Here is a 21,198-nt window from a genome sequence, read left to right as displayed (position 1 = left end):
GGTCTGCTTACACGATTGGTTTGACTTGTCTTACTCTTAAATTTGTACATTAGATTCCTTGTTTATCAATTAGTATTAGATTAAATCACATATCTTTAAAACCGCAAACAAGTTTAATTGTTACTCGTATTTTCGAGGTAAACAAGAATATTAGATTAATTAATATTTTATTTGAATTTACGTTTATTACTTTTTAAATAAAGATAAATTCTATATATTCAGATATTTAAAAAACAAACAATCTCAATCATTTAGCATTCAGATCTTAAAACACATCTTAATATTCAGATATTTATTTAGATTCAGATGTCTTCATCTTAATATATACATCTTGATATTTAGATGTGTATTCAGATTCAGACGTTTTAATCTTAAAAAAAACAAATGAGGCTACTCACCCTAATTGATGCATGGAATACACATGTACTATAATAGTACTCTAAACTTAATGAATTAAAATGCAAAAAACAAGCCCAAAAAAAAACCATCATTGGGTATCAGAGAGTGACTTTTGTCTAAAAACAACCCATATTTTCTAAGGCAAAGGTCTAATGAACATCAAATTTTCAAGAAAAAAGTATAACAATAATAGCCCCTTTTATTTCGAGAAGTGTTTTTCTCAAAAGTACTTTTAAAAAAAGTGCTTTTGGTGAGAAGTAGTTTATGTTTGGCTAATTAATTAGAAAAATATTTTTGAGTAGTAATTAGTGTTTGACCAAGCTTTTGGAAACTGTTTCTAAGTGTATTTTTCTCAAAAATGCTTCTCAGAAAAGTGCTTTTGGAGAGAAGCTACTTTTTTCTGCTTCTCCTCAAAAACATTTTTTTTCCTTCCAAAAGCTTGGCCAAATACCTTAATTTTTGGCCAAAAATGCTTCTGACAAAAAAAAAAATAAAATTTTTGACCAAAAAAAAGTTTGCCAAACAGACTATAAGTATATAAGGTTAAGAAAAAGCAAAGGATAAGACAAGTTTAACTAAACTACCCAGGAATAATACAATCTTATAATGAGAAAGAGTCAAAGGAGAGCCTAATTTCACTCAAATCCAAGATAATGTCATCCACCATATTTGAGAGGTAAAGAAATTTAATTTTAGCTCCTAATATTTGGATCTCCCAATCACGTGTCATTAAGTTATCGGTGTAATAGCAGAATTCTAGTACGTACAAATAATTTTCCACATGAAAAAGATAGCAAATTCTCTATTACAAGCTGAGATAGAGAGGGTGCCTTTTTTTGTTTGTTTGATCTCAATAACAAAGCAGGTTAGATATAAGAAGGCAGAAGAGCTTTGTTGATAAAAGTATTTTTTCCTCTGCAATATTTCTAACTCTGACTAGTTATTGAGATTGAAGATTTTCAGGCTTCTGTAAATAATAATAATAATAATAATAATAGTAAGGAGAAGCAAAATAAATAAAAGATAAAAATGGCATTCACAGGAACTTTGGATAAATGCTCAGCTTGTGATAAGACTGTTTACTTTGTTGATTTGTTGTCTGCGGATGGTGTTACTTATCATAAATCCTGCTTCAAATGTAGCCATTGCAAAGGCACTCTTGTGGTATGTTCTCTTTTTTTCATATTTACTCTTTTTTTTTTTTTTTGATTTCTCACCCGGTATCCGGTACCAGAGGTCTCGAGTTCGAGCCCCTGGGTATAGAATCGCCTTTGTTAGGGAGCGCTTTACCCCCCAATGTGGACTTCCCGGCGCGAATCCGGATTAGTCGGGCCCCAATGTGGATATCGGATACCGGATACCGAATGAGAAATCAAAAAAAAATTATTTAATCTTTTTTTCTTTCTATCTTCTTTCCCTTTTCTTGTTTCCAGGGGCAGATGTAGCATGTAAATGACAGGTTCAATTGACCCCTTAACTTTCGACATGAAGTAAAAATTTATACATAAAAATTCGTTAAAATTGTAAAAATAGTAGATATGATCATATATATGAATCCATAACTTTAAAAAACGTAATGGGTTTAAAACTAAAATTTTTAAAAATTGAACCCATAGAATTTAAATACTGGATCCGCGTCTGCTTGTTCCTCACCCTCCATTTACCCGAATCAATCAATCAACTATACCACAATCCTAATAATTTTTAAGGTCAGTTTTGCAAATTAAGCACATGTATTCGGAGGATCTGTCATATATAACTAGACTTTTCTTAACCAGACTTATTGCCCTTAGGCATAACTCTTCGATTGCTATATTCTTGCAATAATAAAGTTATAAGACGATGTATGAGGGTCGCAGATGCCTGCCTAATGCTGATAAGTTAAGGAAGTTGGTGACCTGATTACATAGCAAATGATCGAAGCCCCGAGGAATGGTGGCCATAGTTATAACGGTCCAGGCTTTGAATAAACTATATATACTTGACAAAACTCATGTAAAACAAGAAGAAGAAAAACACATTTTCATCTCTAGATCTCAACTTCTGTTTTTATGTGGGATTTTTTAAGATCTTGAAGGGAGAAAATCTTGAATGCAATTACGTTTTGGCTTTAACAGATATTAATAAGCTGTTAAAATATTGAAACTAGTCAGTTGATTATTAAGAATTTATAAATCAGTGTCCCCCATTGTTTTTGTGTTTCTTATTTCTGTTACACTTTATGATAGATTTGATAAAATGGCATTTTATTGGCAGATGAGCAACTACTCTTCCATGGAAGGAGTCCTCTACTGCAAGACTCATTTCGAACAGCTTTTTAAGGAATCTGGAAACTTTACCAAGAATTTTCAGAATTGTAAGACATCCTTTTTAAATTAATTTAGTATATTTTTCCTAAGTCTACTTTATCTTCATTTCTACTAATCATCTACATTGTTCTAATTAACATTTGAGCAGCTAAGGCTGAGAGGCAAAATTCACTGGTATGTTTTCTTGTTTTCTTGTGTTTGTTAAGAAAATAATACACTATTTTTCTAGCATGGGAAATTAAATAAAAAAAATATTCCCTTTTAATAGTAGTTGTTTCTATAACATTCTTAGCTAATAATTTAATTTGTTTTTGTTTTGTGCAGACAAGGGCTCCAAGCAAACTATCTGCTATGTTCTCTGGAACCCAAGATAAATGTGCTGCTTGCGATAAAACTGTTTATCCACTTGAAAAGGTATAAAACAATCAACTTTTGCTTAAATAAAAGGTTTATGATATTAGTGAATGATTCATTAATCAGCAATTTTCAATTCAAACATCATTAGACTATTTTGGCCATCAACTTATCGCAACCCTCTTTCTTTATCCGAACTAACTGGACTGGCTATGTTTTACTCAAATAGGGCGGAGTTTATGTTATGAATGAATTGATTTAACTTACATACACTGGTAGTATAAATAACATTTAAATTATCAATGCAATTAACCGATTATAGCATGCGGTTAATACATTTCTAGGTTGCCATATCAGATTAGCTATGACGAATTACATGTTGTTATAGGTTAAACTTAACCTAAACGATGTTAAAAACTTATACGTAACTGACAGAGTGCATAAAACTTAAACTCTTAACGATCCTACAGGTGACAATGGAAGGAGAATCATTCCACAAGTCATGTTTCAAGTGTGCACATGGAGGGTGTCCACTTACCCATGCAACATATGCTTCCCTTGATGGAAATCTCTATTGCAAACACCATTTTGCTCAGCTCTTCATGGAAAAAGGAAATTACCAACATGTCCTCAAAGCTGTTAATAATAAGAAGAGTAGTGCTGCTGTGACACCAGTAAATGACACTGAAGAAAATGCAGCTGAAGAAGAGAATAATAAGGAGCCTGAAAATTCAGAGGAACCACAACAACAATCATAAAAAATCGTGCCTTGATTTCTCCCCTTATATATCTTACAATTGATCCTTTCTATCTATTTTGATCCAATATCTTTGTGTTTCTGATATGTTTTTTTAAAAAAAGTTTTCCCATTTGTTTATATATATCCAAGGCAACCCTCATATGTAATTAAAATTTTATTGTCTGGATTTAATATTCCTTTCGTTAATATATAAACATTTTCTGCAATGTTGTTTCAAGGTATTCACAAAGCCTTCCTACAGCAGCCTACCTTCACAATTTACATGTTCTCCATGATCTTAATTGCAAATCGTGTGTGCTCATACCCCTGAAACCATAGCCCACTTATTTTTAGACTGTGACATTGTCCGACCAATATGGACTTTCTTCCATATAAACACTACTGCTCCCAAATTCGAAGAATGGCTTCGCTTGCACTGTCTGCGTAATCAAGGGCCGTTTTTCTACTATGAAATTGAGGTCCCTTCCATGTTAATGGTTCGTTTCATCCTTTGGCATCCTTTGGCATATTTGGATTATACGGAATCATAATCTTTTTCATAATCCCCACAAGGAGTTGTCTGTAATTGATATCATGTATCATCTTATAGAATTTTTCTTTCTTTCACCAGCTCGTTCTCCTAAAGCCAATACGTGCACTCTTTACATTAAATGATATCCACCGCCTAATAACTTTGTCAAGCTTAACATTGACGGCGCCTTCAATCAAGCAACTAACATAGCGGGAGCTGCAGGAATATTTCGTAGATCCGGGGATTCACAACCAGTTTAACTTGCTTCTATGCTACTGAAGCTGAATTAATAACACTTCGGCTAGGCCTACAGTTAGCTAAAGACTTTAGCCTCTCGCCGCTTCAAATAGAAACTGATTCACAGGTCACTCATGCTGGAACTGGATTGTGTGGAGCTTAAACATGTATACCGAGAAGCTAATGCTGTAGCAGATGCCTTGGCTAAGCATGGGATGAACCTCACACCCTCAGCTAGACGGCAACCATGGCATCCCTTATATTACTTCTCCCCCTCCCTTTGCTTTATCAGCTTTCAATAAGGACTGCTTTGAAGACTTGAACGCTCGAGCAATCTTGGCTTGTAATAACTATAAGTACTGTTGCGTTACTTAATTTCTAATGTAAGTATCCTTATTAGCAAAAAAAACATTAATTATATTGGTGTTAAGTTTTTGTGAAAATTATACTACTTTCACATATCATGACTATGAGAAAAGGAAATTAATAGATTCATACTATTTAATTTGCTTTAGCTTAAGATAATGTCAGTGATGTCAAACCAGATTTGCTTGAACACCCTGATGACGACATCATATGATACTCATCTGAATTCAAAGGAAAAATGGAAAGCAAGAAGTTCTTTCAAATCCTTTGATGCCCTCATATATATTTGATGCCCTCATATTATTTCGCCACTGTTATTGACTCCCTGAAATCTCTGTGGATCGGATATTTAGATGATTTGATCACCACGGCAAAACTTTCTGAAACACTACAACACCTCCTTGAACAAACACTCTTTCTGCTAACTAGACCATAATTAATTAATACTAGTACTCTACTTCCCAAAATGAGCTAGCACACATAATCTTGAAAACTAAATACTCCAACTAGACAGCTAAAACAGGGAATCGACGCCAAAATATATTAAGAGAGCACTATCTCTCTGAACATTTGGACTCTAAGATGAAAAACAGAAACAGCAAAAAATTGGGCAGACCTTTCAGTAGTATTAAGTTTTAGTAGTACTACATAAACTATCAGCGGCCATCTTTAATATGTCGACCACATATCCCTAGCTAGTTAAAAACTAGTATTACAGAAACATAAGAAAAATTCAAAATATATTGATAAATCATAGGAGTAGTATTGTAGTACAGGTTTGTAACTTTATCTAAGAGCTAGCTTGGGATTATTAAACTACATTATATATCTAGCAAATATATCCTATGACTAACAGAAATTGATAGTATCCAGATCGACATCTTCCGCGGAAGCCCAGAATGTAGCATGTTGATTGTCTTCGACTTGGTATTCCATATTCTCTTCATCATCCTTTGCTATAATATCATTCGACGACATCATTCCGTTGTCTTCAGCTTGAACATCTTCTGATTGCAGAACGGAATCAATGTATTCTTCAAGTAAATGGACTTGAACTTCATCCCCCTCATCTACGCAATCTTCAACATACTCCTCATGATCATTCACATCAACAATATCCTCTGTGGAATCCAACAAACCAAGTACATGGTCTCTAACTTGATCTCCCTCTACATATTGAATAATATTATTCTCTTGATCATCCAGCTTTGCTATAGTACCATTCGACCTTATACCATTGTCTTCAACTTGAACATCTTCTTGCAACACGGTGTTGATAAATTCTTCAATATCTCTCATATTCTCATCATTAACTACCTCATCAATGTTGTTTCCTTTTTTCTTGTCACCAGGTTTGCCCTTCTTCTTGATCTTACAAATTACGAAACCTTTGTTCTTAATCTCCCTAGCAGCCAGATAACGATCAAACAAAGAGTACTCTGTCATCAACCACTCGCCATTCACATTGTTTGACGATTTGTTAGCGGGGATGTACTTCAAACTTTTCACGTATCCCATGAGTTTTCCTTTATCATCAAACACCTCTCGGCCTTTGCCTTGAGGCTTCCAAGTGCCCTTCCCGACAGTTCTTGAAACTCTTTTCCACGTTGGCTTCTCTTTCTTCTGCGGCGTTATGAAGTAACGAGTGTTGTTGTTGTTGTTTCCCTGATCATAAGCTTCGAAAATCTGCCATGGCTCCTTGTCGGCGTAGAGATCCGCCACCTGCATGAGTTCATTCTGAGAGTGAAGTGGCTCGTCTCTCACAAACCCTATTAGATACTTGAGCACTTCCCTGTCCGTAGGATGAAAGCGATGACCCATCGGGCGAGAAAAACACTTAGCCTGAGAATACTCCATTAATGAACAGTACTACTGCTGCGAAGAAATTATGAGTAAGGAAGAAATAGTAGAATGGCGGAAACCCTACTAAGATACAGTAGCTAGCTATGAATTGATGGTTGAGTTTTGAGGTACTCTATACTTATAGGCTATAGCTATCTGGGGGCGTGGAGTTGGATATATAGCTTATTTTTCATGCACGATTTGTTTCATTTCTTTTAGGGTTTTACCTGGAAGCTGCTGATTGATACAATATGTGGAGAAGATCGTGATCCTATATACTTTCCATACGTTTATTTCATTTTTCCCATCTTTTTTGTTAGCATATATATTATTTAGAATGTACTAGTTTTTCTTATTTCCTTTATTTATATCTATTTTGTGATTCGTCCACTAATTTCTTCCTTTTGGAATGTTTAGTGCTTCTCTAATTAAATCTATTTTTTGATATATGGCTTTAAGTTTCCTTTTCTTTAATAATCTGTCTCCTAGTTCAAAAAGATTTGTGAACGAGGGAATATTTCCTTAAGACGTAAGCAAGTTTTGTTTCCTAATCTTATAATAGTATTTATTTTTATATAAATGATAATCTATGTGTATTTTGAATATCATATTTTAAGTCCGTCAATTTTCCTCTTCCTTGGACTACTTTGTAATTTTTCCCTAACAAATTTATTTGTCATTCCTATTTCTTTTCAACAAAAAGAAGAATCATAGGTAAGAAAATTAAGAGTTACTTTTATTTTTAAAATTCATGATGTTATTGTTAGGAAATAATTGAACTGCGCGGGAAATAAGAATATTCATTTAATGTCATTTCTTGCCGTATAAATTGACAAATGAACCACCACGTATATTTGTTGTTAGATATTGACTGAACCCAATTTTGAGGGTAAAGTACTCTACTAAAAATAATAATGGTCTTTTTTTTACCATACCCTAAAGTTTATTTTAGGAACCAAGACATCCTTTTTTCTTCTTCTTTTGCAATTACGAAGACCCCCTATACAGTGATAACATATTGCTTTCTACGTACCCTATTAATTTAATGAGTTATAAGTATCAACATAAACAGTTAATAATAATAACAAAACAATGTAACATGCAGTAATGAGTTGTCAAGAGCTCGTTAGAAATTCAACCTTTGTGAGTAGGGGTGCAAGTTTCGAACTTCCTCACTCAGTCCACACTTTTACCCTTTGCTAATACTTTAAAAAAGGCAAGTCAACTCAAGCAAAAGAAAATTCAACCTTAGTTGACCCTTTTCCCTAATAAACAACATAATAAAAATTCAAGATGGTTTAAATCCAAAACTAATTTTAAGTTGTTAAGACGTCCATTTAGATTATCAATATATAAAAATTAAAATAAAAAGGTAAAATCTACGTTAATTTAGCATGATTTAAAGATAGGCAAAAATCAAATAATCCAACCTAATAATATTAATTAGATGTAGAACATTCTTATGTTACCCTAAATAGTTTCTTTCTATCGTTGTTATATTATGATTCAAAATATAAAATATGAAGAATTTCGGAGATATATTGGTATCATTTATCTTGTAAATTTACTAGATTTATAGTGTTATATCTGTCAAGAGTGGATCCAAAATATATGGGGAGAAATTAAAAAATAACCAGATTTACAAGTGGTCATTCAAAAATAGTCATAGTTTCAAAAGTAATCGCAATTTAACCACTTTTCATGTAAAGATAAAGCTGAATGAAAACACTATTAAAAATCCGAAATACTCCAGCATAATATACTGGAGTTCCAGCATAAGTATACTAGAACTCTAGCATATTATAATGGAGTTCCAGCATAAGTACTAGAACTCCAGCATAATATACTGGAGTTTCAGTATAATATACTGGTACAGTATAATATGCTGGAAGTTCATACACAGGTGCTTCAATCTCCAGTATATTATACTGGAACTTTCCGCGTGTTGGAGTTCCAGTATAATATGCTGGAAGTTCATACACAGGTACACGATCTCGAGTACATTATGCTGGACCGGTCTCTATTGGAACAAAATAGTGGCTATTTTTCAATGACTTTGCAAATACTCACTATTTTTGAATGACCAGTCCAAAAACTGACTAACCTGTGATATTTTAACGAATATATGTAGACTAATTAGAACTAGGGAGTGCCTCTTTCTCCAAAATGCAATGTGCATGTAAGGGTGAATCTGGTACGTTGGTTTTTCTATTTTTGTTTAAGATATTATTCATATATTCGTGCTCAATTTGACTAGGACTAAGAAAGTTATTATTGTTGTTACGTTGTTTAAGATATTATTCTTTTCAATTAAGAAACCTTCTAAAAATCAGATACAGGAATTTTCTTCCTATATACGTATATAACGACTAAATTAAGGGTTCGATAGTAGAAAATAATATTTGAAAGTATTTGTAGACAAATTATTTCCTTGACACGGATTTTGCAAAGGCTAGTGTTGAGCAGAGGCGGATCCAGAATTTATAGGTTCAAGTTTTAAGATTTTTAAAATTGAACCTATAACATTTTTAAATTATGGGTTCAAATCTACTATTTTTGTAATTTAATTAATTTTTGTACATAAATATTAACTCCACATAAAATATTATGGGTTCAATTGAACCCATAACTAGCACATTACATCCGCGCCTGGTGCTGAGGACCGGTAAATATTGACCGAATAAGAAAACAACAACCATCACGATCAAGTCTTCACCTTAGTTCCCTGCTAATAAGAACATATTGAGGTTTGTCCAGATTAGTTTCAAGGGTTAACTAATGCTTCTGGACTAAGTTAAAGGAGCTAATTTTGACTCAGAAAAAAAGTTCTACCAATCATATTGACAATTTTGCTAAGATAGAAGTCATTTTTTCGTGATAAATGTATTCTAATAGGTGGTTGGTAAGTTAAATATATTTTTTGAAAAATATATATGTTCAAAATTGATAAAAATAATATTGGCACATTGTAGGTGGGGATGGCAATGGGGGTGGTGCATGTACAGGGCATGGCGGATTTAGACATATGCGGGACATGACAGGTTGAAATAGAGGTGTCAAACGGGCCGGGTTGACCCCGGGATCAGACCGGCCCAAACCGGTTAAAACCTGGATCGGCCCGATCCGATACTTATGGGGCCGAGTGTGGGCCGGGTTACTGGGGTTAGGGGGTTGGTCCGTTCACTTTCATTCATTCGGCCCGGACCAGTTTAACGGTTGGATTTCAAACTTTTTTTTAACGTTGAAGAATGTTGGCAAAGGTCAGCTGCCTTATGGCCGTTGCCCAACGTTATTATTGCACAAATAGCCCTTTTTGGGCATTTTTTATATAAAATAATACTTTTTATAGTTACTAATTTAGCCCTTTGAAAAACTATAAATGCACCCCCTCCCTCTTCATTTCTTCACTCATCTCTCATTTCTCAAACTCATATAATTCTCAATTCAAGTTAAATCATGCCTAGTACTTCTAGAGTGCGCTCATATGTTTGGCAACACTTTGAGGTGGTAAAGGAAAATGAAGAAGTTCACAAAGTAAAGTGTAAGAACTGTGCTCTAGTTGAAATCTTCGTTTAAAGTGGGTGGGCACAGGCGGTTTAAGGAGGCATATGAAGAGTTGTCTTGAGCGTCCTCTAGAAATTCGTATTTAAGTTGATTTGAGACAATTTGTGTTATTTTAAAATTATTAGACATATTTATGCTTAATGCTTTAGTTTGTTAGATTAATTTGAAGTATTATTATGAAATGAAAATTTATTTTTACTCTTTTTTGTTAAGTTACTTGTTGTTAAATTAAATGCAAACTTCAATTTGTAAGTTTGAAATAAAAAAAGCTCTTGCAAATTATAAGTGCAATTTTTTTTCCATCTTCATTGTATTCTTTATATTTTTACTATATATTAATATAAATTATAATAGTTATACAAAATACAAAAAAAAAATACTAACCCAGCCCGGCCCCTTGGACCCGTAATCTTTACGGTTCATTTTTACCCAGATGGACCCGGACCCGTTAAGCCCGATTAAGATTAACCCGTAATCGGCTTGGTTGGGAAACTGGCTGGTTTCATTTTTTCCCAACTCGGACCGGCCCGACCCACCCGTTTAACACCCTTAGGTTGAAATACATTTTTTTGAAGTGATGTGCGAGGCAGGGCGGGTTAGGATTAAAATTTCTTGCAGAATTACATATTCTCCGGCTATGCTAATTCACTTCGGCTTTCACCTTCGGAAGGTGATCACCTTCCTCTCTTTGTGCTATATCTATGATTACTGAAGCTCTCTAATCTTGTAATTTATAAAAAAATAACTTTTGACTAGATCGCACTCCCAGAAAGTACTTCGCCGAGTCTAACATCTCCTAAAAAATGTTTTTTCATTTGTTTATACATATCCAAGGTAACCCTCATATGTAATTAAATTTTATTGTCTGGATTTAATATTCTTTTTTTTAATATAAAAATATTTTCTGCAATGTTGTTACAAGGTATTCACAAAGCCTTCTTACAACAGCCTTGTCACGACCCAATTCCCGAACCTGGTCGTGATGGCACCTCTCATGAAGACAAGGCCATCCATTCAACCCAATTTATCCTTTTAAGACAATTAATTAACACAATTATAGTATAAACATGATTTAATAATATCCAATAGCGGAAAGTATAGATAAAATACGGAAATCCAACCCAACTCAGCCCTAATCGGGGTGTCACAAGTCATGAGCTACTACAAAATTTACTAAAATTCTACAAAGTATGGAATTAGGAACGACATCTGAAGATATCATAAATACAGAAGATAAGGGAGAAAACGGGTCTGCGAACGCCATGCAGCTACCTCGATAACTCCGATGAAACTGAACAGCAGAAAACTCGGTCTATGCCTCAGGAATACCTGTACCTGCACACATGGTGCAGAGAGTAATGTGAGTACTCCGGCCTAGTGAGTAATAAATATAAATAATAACTGAAGGTAAGAAAACACGTTAAGGCGCACAACACTCTATACAGAAGCAATGAAATCATTTAAAATAACAATTCAGTGAAACATCATGTGAAATTTCTTTTAAACCAGTAAAAACAGCTAATTTGGCAGTAAAATGACGAGTAGAAATCTGCCTCTCGGGCTCAATATCAAAACAACAAGTAGAAATCTACCCCTCGGGCTCAGTATCAAAATAATAAGTAGAAATCTGCCCCTCGGGCTCAGTATCTCAGAACAGTATCAGCCCCTCAGGCTCAGAACAGTATCAGCCCCTCAGGCTCAGAATAGTATGAAGCAACCAGTCAATGAAATAAGAGCACATAATTATTATGGCGGATAATGCAGATGAGGAATAAATGCATGAGTGCAATGCAATGCATATGACGGTACCCTCTGGTACCCACTGCGGCGTGCAGCCCGAGCCATCCATATTTATTTATCGTCGACGGTGCTCACTGGGGGTGTGTACAGACTCCGGAGGGGCTCCTACAGCCCAAGCGCAATATCAAGCCATCTCGTGTCATCAAATCTAGGCCCTCGGCCAGTCATTGTTACCTGACCAATTTATATCACACAGTGCCATTGTTACAACTGTTTCAAGTCACATCATACAGTGCCATTGTTACCATTGTTTCAAATCACTGCTGCGGCGTGCAGCCCGATCCATACTCAGTTCAGCAATCATAATAAGCCCCTTGGGCATTTGTAAAACAGTAGTTCTCAGCCCGAAATATCATTTAAGTTTTCAAATCTTAGAAAGATGGCTGAGTTTGCAAAACAGTATTTAAAACCTTGGACTGAAATCAAATGATATGCATGTATGCGAAAACAGTGATGTCAATAAGGATTCAAATAATTGGCAAAAAGCCCAAATGTAACAATTAAATCCAAGTAAGGATGATTTTCAACTTAGTTCAAGTAGAAAACACGGTAAAAACATCTCTCAGGACGGACTAAGTCACAATCCTCAATGGTGCTCTACCCCACGCCCGTTATCCGGCGTGCAAGTCACCTCAATATAGCGTTACAATATGAAATTCCGGGGTTTCAAACTCTCATGATATCATTTACGAGCATTACTCACCTCGAACCGGTGAAATCTCTAGCCCGCGATGCCTTTGCTCTTCAAATGGGCCTCTACGCGCGTCGAATCTATCCAAAATTAGAGCGAATACATCACAATATGATAAGGGAACAATACCCAATCGAAAACAGTCGAGAAATAGCAAAAACTCTCGATACTAGCAAAATCGAGCCCCCGGCCCGCTTCTCAAAAAATGAAAAACCTCACATTACCGGATTCCTCGTCTCTCCACGAGTCCATACATACCAAGAACTCCCAAATCCGAGCTCAAATGGCCTATCAAATACCAATTTGAAATATCAAAAACTCAAGCCCTAGTTTATCAATTTTAGGCTTAATTTCCATGAATTTCTAGACCAATTTCACAATATAATCGAGTTTTAAGTTCAAAGATCTTATCTCCAATCAATCCTCTTTGAAACCCTCTTCATTTGCTCCCAAAAAGCTCTCAAGATGCTCAAAAATGGAGGAAAATGACCCAAAAATCGTGGATATAAACTCACTGCCCAGATTTTTCGGAATTACTGTTCACCCACGCGTTACTGTTCACGCGCGTGGTCACTGTTCACCCGCGCAGTTACTGTTCACGCGCGGGGTTACTATTCACGCTGCTAAAAAAATACAGCAACAGCCACAGAAAATTGCAGCACTTTTATTTTTCATTAAAATGACTCTAACTCCATCATACGAACTCGGAATTCGATGATTATTGTTCCTATGAGTAACAAATAATAATACGAACATAATCCTTCAATCGAAACTCAATTCGAAGCTCGTTTTCCCAGTTCAATACCCATTTCGCTCGTTAAACAATTAACTCATGTTTCGCGTCAAAAACCCAATCGCAACTTGATGAAATTAGACCAAAATTTCCAGATCAGTCCTATAATTCATTATCAAAATTCCGAAAGTCTCGAAATCAAATTTGGATCTCTAGAACTAAAAATGAACCTTTAGATCATTACATGCTTATGCTAAAAACGGTAAAAATCTTCCAAAAACTCTTCCAAAACTTATCCGAGCCTCATGGGATCCCAACAAAGTATACTAACAAGTCCCATAATATGACACAAACTTAGTTGTTCCTTCGAATCACCAAAAACAACGCAAAAATACTAAATTCACCTCGGATTCAAGCCTATGAACTTTGAAACTTCTAACTTTCACATCCGATGCCGAAACACGTCAAAACTAGTCCGAATGACCTCAAATTTTGCAGACAAGTCCAAAATGACATAACGAAGCTACAACAACTCTCGAAATTCCATTCCGACCCTCGGATCAAAATCTCACCTATCAACCGGAATTCGCCAAAATACTAACTTTGCCAATTCAAGCTTAATTCTACACCGGTCATCACAAAAATATTCGGATACACTCCTAAGTCCCAAATCACCTAACGAAGCTATCCGAACCATAAAATTCACATTTCAAGTGCTCTTACACATAAGTCAATATCCGGTTGACTTTTCCAACTTAAGCTTCCTTAAAAGAGACTAAGTGTCTCAAACCTTACCAAAAATCATTCCGGAATGACTTCAAATTATGGACTTGCCCCATCTTTCGGAACAACATTCCGACCCCGATATCAAAATTTTCACTTCCAGTCGTATTTTCTCAAAAACTTTCAAATTTCTATATTTAGCCAAATGACTTCAAAATGACCTTCGGACATCCGAATTCACTTCCGATCGCGCTCCCAACTCCAGAATCACCATACGGAGCTATTCCTAGACTCGGAATCCCAAACGAATTTCTATAACACTGAAATGCCTTCCAACCCAAATTTATGCAATTCTTCTAAAATACTAACTTCCACAATATACGCCGAAATGCTCACGGGTTATCCAAAACCAAATCCGGACATACGCCCAAGTCCGAAATCATCATACGAACATGCTGGAACTTTTAGATCCCAATTCCGAGGTCGTTTACTCAAAATTTCAATCTTAGCCATTTTCTTCAACTTAAGGTTGCCGCAATGAAAAGTTTCTTTCTAATTTGACTCCGAATTTCCCGAAATTCAACTCTGACCATACGTACAAGTCAATATACCTGAAATGAAACTGTTTATGACTTCCAACTACTGAACTACGTACTAGAGCTCAAAACGATCGGTCAGGTCGTTACATTCTCCCCCACTTAAATAGACGTTCGTCCTAGAACGTTCCAAGAACTGCTCTTAAGTTATCTGAAATCACTGTTTAACACCTCGTGCACCTGCCCGTGCTACCACAACTTATATGGACACATTAGTTTGATCAAATCTGTAGATGTCCTCTTTTATCCATACAATAAGCTCAGAACCCAATTCCAACACCTGAAATTCTCTGCCAGACCTGTTCCCTGTATATAAACACTGTATCAACTACCACATGAGGTACCAGAACACGACTGCATACCTTTGTTGAATTAGCACCATGCATCGCATAATTCACCATCTAACCACAATGACACTCTATGAACCTTAATAGCAAAAATTCTACGACTCTGATGCTCCCAATGCATATGATGATATACCTATACATTCTATTATAATGCTGACGATACAACCACAATGGAGGAGATGTGCAGAAATTTCTAACCAATTCCAGAGTTAACCAAACATTAATTCTCTCCTTTTTGACTAAAATCATCACCTCATTACTACCCAAATACTGGTAACTGCCCTGTAATATACCTCACATAATCCCACTACAATGGTCCCCGATACCAATAGTCTCGCCTCACCTAGTACGAGCTGCTCAGACAACCAATCACCACAGACAATGATCAATGGTCTCACATGATGCAAAAATGCGCCAATATGCCATAATGCGAACAAGATACATAAGGAAATGATCCAGGAATGGACTGCTCAACTCACACAACTAATATGGACTTTTCCCCAGAGAATAGGAATTTATCAAGCCGTTTCACAGCACACATGGCACAATCACAATATTACATGAGTTGACGAACACGGAACAACATATGATATTCCAACACCCCTCCTTGAGGAGCGCTATATTAAAATGAACACATCTAACTCATATGAAGCCCATAATCCTATTTAAATCCATTCACCCACTTCAGGTCGATTCTGCTCGTACTGAACTAGGCTGATAGCTTTCCTGGGCCCGTAATAAGTCATTTCTTCTCATAACATGAAAGAACTACCACCATAGCCGGGACAACACCCCACAATCCACAACCAAATGAACCGAACGACTTCATATAGATCTTAGATATTCTTCCAACATTTCAACTTTCTTAAGTCCCCAAAATTTGACTAACTCCCAGATTTTTCAAATATTTCGGCAGAGTCTCCCTTGTAATTGGGCCTATCCACCTGTCAGAGTAACACCAAAACAACTCCTAATAGCATGTCCACAACCCAACAAGTACCACAAGTATATCAATAACACTAATCTCCGCATTACAAGCCCGACATTATCACAATGATATTTTAACATGAAACACATCATTTGTATGATCATAACCACATTTCTGGTCTTAATAGTTGTTCATAAATAACTCCACCATTATCAATAAATCTCATATTAACCACCACCTCATTTCAAATTTTTACAATACTGAAAACATAATGTGAGGCATGAAGACCTCATTATTACTTACTCGGATTAATGAGTCACATTTAACGCCACTTGGGAACTCATCTCATAAGCTAAAACTCAATGTTTACAGTACGAAAATGGCTGAATATGAACATAAAATATACAAGAATTATCAAATCAACCTAACTGGCATGACTCCCTTTAATATTATCGTACGAATTAAACTTTACAAAGGAAAACTTTAAACTCATAATTATTTACCACAAGGACCTTGTCCTTACATAACCTCCACTGCGGCTTGCAGCCCAGTTTAAATATTTCACATTGTGCCAACTGCAGTTTTCAATTTCCTTTCTTTCTTCTTCTCTATAAATTTCGTAAACATTTTTTTTTTCATAGCACATAACGAACCCTCATACTGGTAGGGCATATAATTCATAAAATAAGTTTGAACCAATTATTCCGAAACACATTAAACCCATTGTAGTGAATAATAAACATTACTTTAACCTTACCCCAAATCCTTGGAGCCCAATTTCTAACATCCAGAATTCTTTTCAAGACCCGAATCTCACATACACACACTGTATAAGTCCGAACAAACTGTGTCAAGCCATAACAATAACCCTAGATATAATCGCATAACGTACTACACAACTCGTATACTCGCAACACCATTCTCAATTACCATAACCACTCAAACCAACCAAGTACTAGTAGGAAACCCCACATTAAACAGAACCTCGCTCCAAAACCTTCGTACCCCATCAATAATGAAGAAATATACAGGAACTCACAATACACAACACGTTCCCCATACCTGTAGAAAGTATCTATTTTAAACCATGGTAGAAACCATCAAGAACACTTGGAAATCCATTTTCTCCTAATCAAGCTATCAAAACTAAATTCCTCTAATTCAACCAGGCCACGCAGGTCATCAAACTCAGAAATATTGCCATATTACTACAGCTAGTTCAACAAAAATTCTTCACAAGCTTAGGTAACACAGACCGTAAAATACCTCAATTCCACTACTAAGATCACCTTCATTCTCGTGACAATCAACTCAAATTTCTCAATTAGAGTCAAATTCAAATCTCAACACACACCCTGTTAGTAGAAAAGAAACTCTCTACTCAACATTATAAGAACACACCTACGTAGATTATTCCGCATGAGATAACCCACCTACTTTGCCTCCAATTAACATTTTTGTATACCTTCCACTGTCGTACACATTACACAATCACTTAGTCTTCCTGGGTCTAAACTCATACTGTAACATGAAATTTACTTCACTCCAAACAGGAGACTTGAAAAGATTCTTCACGCCCATAACTCGGAGCTACACCTCTAATCACAATGGAAATCATACACTTAATAGTTCACCTATCATCCAGCAGATCTTCCTCGACACTTCCAAGTCATATAGAAACATCTCGCAGTACTAACATACCCATCACATTGCTACCCAGCCGTCATTCCCACTAATAGGGGCAATACCGAACATATAAGTTCAAAACACTTGCTCACACAATCAGCACCTCGGTGCTCAAGCCGTAGGAAAAGATACGGCCTTAAGTCCTTCAGACTGTCCCAACATCAACTCATAGAGATCACGTCTCGCCCCTCAATCAGGGAATCACAAGCCATCAAGGCACATATGATACTGAGCGCTCATGCGCGCATGCGAACGCGTTGAAGGAATTTCAAGAGTTACTTTTCAAGTTGAATCAAGAACGCACGATAAGAATTCAAGAATGTAAAGTTTTCCTAAAGGTTTTGCAGCCTCTTGGGGATAAATACAAACGTCTCCGTACCGATCCGCGAGACTCTACTAAACCTGCTCATGACTCGTGAGACCTATGTAACCTAGGCTCTGATACTAACTTGTCACGACCCAATTCCCAAACCTGGTCATGATGGCACCTCTCATGAAGACAAGGCCAGCCATTCAACCCAATTCACCCTTTTAAGACAATTAATTAACACAATTATAGTATAAACATAGTTTAATAATATCCAATAGCGGAAAGTATAGATAAAATACGGAAATCCAACCAAACTCAGCCCTAACCGGGGTGTCACAAGTCATGAGCTACTACAGAGTTTACTAAAATTCTACAAAGTATGGAATTAGGAATAACACCTGAAGATATCATAAATATAGAAGATAAGGGAGAAAACGGGTTTGCGAACGTCATGCAGCTACCTCGATAACTCCGATGAAACTGAACAGCAGAAAACTCGCTCTATGCCTCAAGAATACCTGTACCTGCACATATGGTGCAGGGAGTAATGTGAGTACTCCGACCCAGTGAGTAATAAATATAAATAATAATTGAAGGTAAGAAAACACGTTAAGGCACACAACACTCTATACAGAAGCAGTGAAATCATTTAAAATAACAATTCAGTGAAACATCATGTGAAATTTCTTTTAAACCAATAAAAACAGGTAATTTGATAGTAAAATGACGAGTAGAAATCTGCCTCTCGGGCTCAATATCAAAATAACAAGTAGAAATATGCCCCTCGGGCTCAGTATCAAAATAATAAGTAGAAATCTGCCCCTCGGGCTCAGTATCTCAGAACAGTATCATCCCCTCAGGCTCAGAACAGTATGAAGTAACCAGTCAATGAAATAAGAGCACATAATTATTATGGAGGATAATGCAGATGAGGAATAAATGCATGAGTGCAATGCAATGCATATGACGGTACCCTCTGGTACCCACTGCGGCGTGCAGCCCGAGCCATCCATATTTATTTATCGTTGACGGCGCTAACTGGGGGTGTGTACAGACTCCGGAGGGGATCCTACAGCCCAAGCGCAATAACAAGCCATCTCGTGGCATCAATCAAGTCCTGGTCAGTCATTGTTACCTGACCAATTTATATCACACAGTGCCATTGTTACCACTGTTTCAAGACTCATCATACAATGTCATTGTTACCACTGTTTCAAATCACTGCTGCGATGTGCAGCCCGATCCATGCTCAGTTCAGAAATCATAATAAGCCCCTTGGGCATTTGTAAACAGTAGTTCTCAGCCCGAAATATCATTTAGAAATATCATTTAAGTTTTCAAATCTTAGAAAGATGGCTGAGTTTGCAAAACAGTATTTAAAACCTTGGACTAAAATCAAATGATATGCATGTATGCGAAAACAGTGATGTCAATCCCTGAAGGATTCAAATAATTGGCAAGAAGCCCAAATGTAACAATTAAATCCAAGTAAGGATGATTTTCAATTTAGTTCAAGTAGAAAACACGGTAAAAACATCTATCGGGACGGACTAAGTCACAATCCTCAATGGTGCTCTACCCCACGCCCGTTATCCGGCGTGCAAGTCACCTCAATATAGCGTTACGATGTAAAATTCCGGGGTTTCAAACTATCAGGATATCATTTACAAGCATTACTCACCTCGAACCGGTGAAATCTCTAGCCCGCGATGCCTTTGCTCTTCAAATCGGCCTCTACGCCTTTCGAAATTATCCAAAATTAGAGCGAATACATCACAATATGATAAGGGAACAATACCAATCGAAAACAATCGAGAAATAGCAAAAACTCTCGAAACTAGCAAAACCCGAGCCCCGGGCCTGCTTCTCGAAAAATTACAAAACTCACATTACCGGATTCCTCGTCTCTCCACGAGTCCATACATACCAAGAACTCCCAAATCCGAGCTCAAATGACCTATCAAATACCAATTTGAAATATCAAAAACTCAAGCCCTAGTTTATCAATTTTAGGCTTAATTCCATGAATTTCTAGACCAATTTCACAATATAATCGAGTTTTAAGTTCAAAGATTTTACCTCCGATCCATACATGCACTCTTACATTAAATTATATCCACCGCCTAATAACTTTGTCAAGCTTAACATTGACGGCCCCTTCAATCAAGCAACTGATAGAGCGGAAGCTGCAGTCGTAACTCGACCAATCAATGGATCTGGGGATTCACAACCAGTTTAACTTGTTCTCTGCTACTGAAGCTGAATTAATAGCACTTCGGCTAGGCCTACAGTTAGATAAAGATTTTAGCCTCTGGCCGCTTCAAATAGAAACTGATTCACAGGTCACTCATGTTGGAATTGGATCGCGTGGAGCTTAGACATGTATATGTTGCGAAAGTCAAATATATATAGTGTGAATGAGTCAAAACTACTATACCAAAAATTATGGCAGCCATTAAATAATAAATGAGACAACAAAGCAACGATAAAAGGATCACCAGAATTTACGAGGTTCGGCCAATTTTACCTTCTTCCTCGGACACAACCAATATTTTATTCCACTCCAAAAATACAAGTGAAATAATACTAAAGAGAGAAGATACAAATGCCTTAAGAAGATAAGAAGGCAAATGAGAGGTGTGTCTTAATCCTAAATATTAGGCCTCCTTTTATAGAGAAAAATTCCCATCCAAAATTGTCACCCACCGATGTGGAAATTTTGACAATTTCAACAAATCTTCACCTTGGCAAAATTCCACATCTTTAGTGTTCTGTCAATAATAAATTTTGATTGTGTCTTCATCTTCAATCTTTAGTTTTCAACAATGTTGATCAAATCCAAACAATGTTCAAACTTGACCGCAATCACCACTTTTGTCAGCATATCGGCAGGATTCTCCGTAGTATGAATTTTCTTCACCGTGACTCCACCTTCTTCTTTGATTTCTCGTACGAAATGATACCGAACATTAATATGCTTCGTCCTTGCATGATAAACTTGGTTCTTCGCTAATTTAGTAGCACTTTTACTATCACAAAAAA

The 21,198-nt window shown here is 36.2% G+C and overlaps 2 protein-coding genes across 2 annotated transcripts; one reads left to right on the top strand and one right to left on the bottom strand.

The window, feature by feature from the left end:
* Positions 1-1,192: 1,192 nt before the first annotated feature.
* Positions 1,193-4,028, top strand: LOC107784827 (LIM domain-containing protein PLIM2b-like). Its single transcript, XM_016606013.2, has 5 exons — positions 1,193-1,563; positions 2,656-2,755; positions 2,857-2,882; positions 3,033-3,122; positions 3,533-4,028. Exons 1-5 carry the CDS (start codon positions 1,429-1,431, stop codon positions 3,818-3,820), a joined length of 639 nt encoding a protein of 212 aa, XP_016461499.1. The 5' UTR covers positions 1,193-1,428; the 3' UTR covers positions 3,821-4,028.
* A 1,757-nt stretch (positions 4,029-5,785) lies between these two features.
* Positions 5,786-6,813, bottom strand: LOC142162363 (uncharacterized). Its single transcript, XM_075218710.1, has one exon. The coding sequence runs from the start codon at positions 6,791-6,793 to the stop codon at positions 5,786-5,788; it is 1,008 nt and encodes a 335-aa protein (XP_075074811.1). The 5' UTR covers positions 6,794-6,813.
* Between the last annotated feature and the right edge of the window lie 14,385 nt (positions 6,814-21,198).

This window comes from Nicotiana tabacum, chromosome 7 (genome assembly GCF_000715075.1).
Source record: "Nicotiana tabacum cultivar K326 chromosome 7, ASM71507v2, whole genome shotgun sequence".
NCBI classification, from domain to species: Eukaryota; Viridiplantae; Streptophyta; class Magnoliopsida; order Solanales; family Solanaceae; genus Nicotiana; species Nicotiana tabacum.
Note: the sequence above shows the minus strand (reverse complement) of the source record. Positions and strands in the feature narration are given on the sequence as shown.

Excerpts from the sequence above, each read along its gene's own strand:
- LOC107784827 (XM_016606013.2), top strand. The coding sequence starts at position 1,429 with ATGGCATTCACAGGAACTTTGGATAAATGCTCAGCTTGTGATAAGACT. Across the intron at positions 2,756-2,856 it reads TACCAAGAATTTTCAGAATT|CTAAGGCTGAGAGGCAAAAT; the intron begins GTAAGACATCCT and ends ACATTTGAGCAG. Across the intron at positions 3,123-3,532 it reads CTGTTTATCCACTTGAAAAG|GTGACAATGGAAGGAGAATC; the intron begins GTATAAAACAAT and ends ACGATCCTACAG.
- LOC142162363 (XM_075218710.1), bottom strand. The coding sequence starts at position 6,793 with ATGGAGTATTCTCAGGCTAAGTGTTTTTCTCGCCCGATGGGTCATCGC.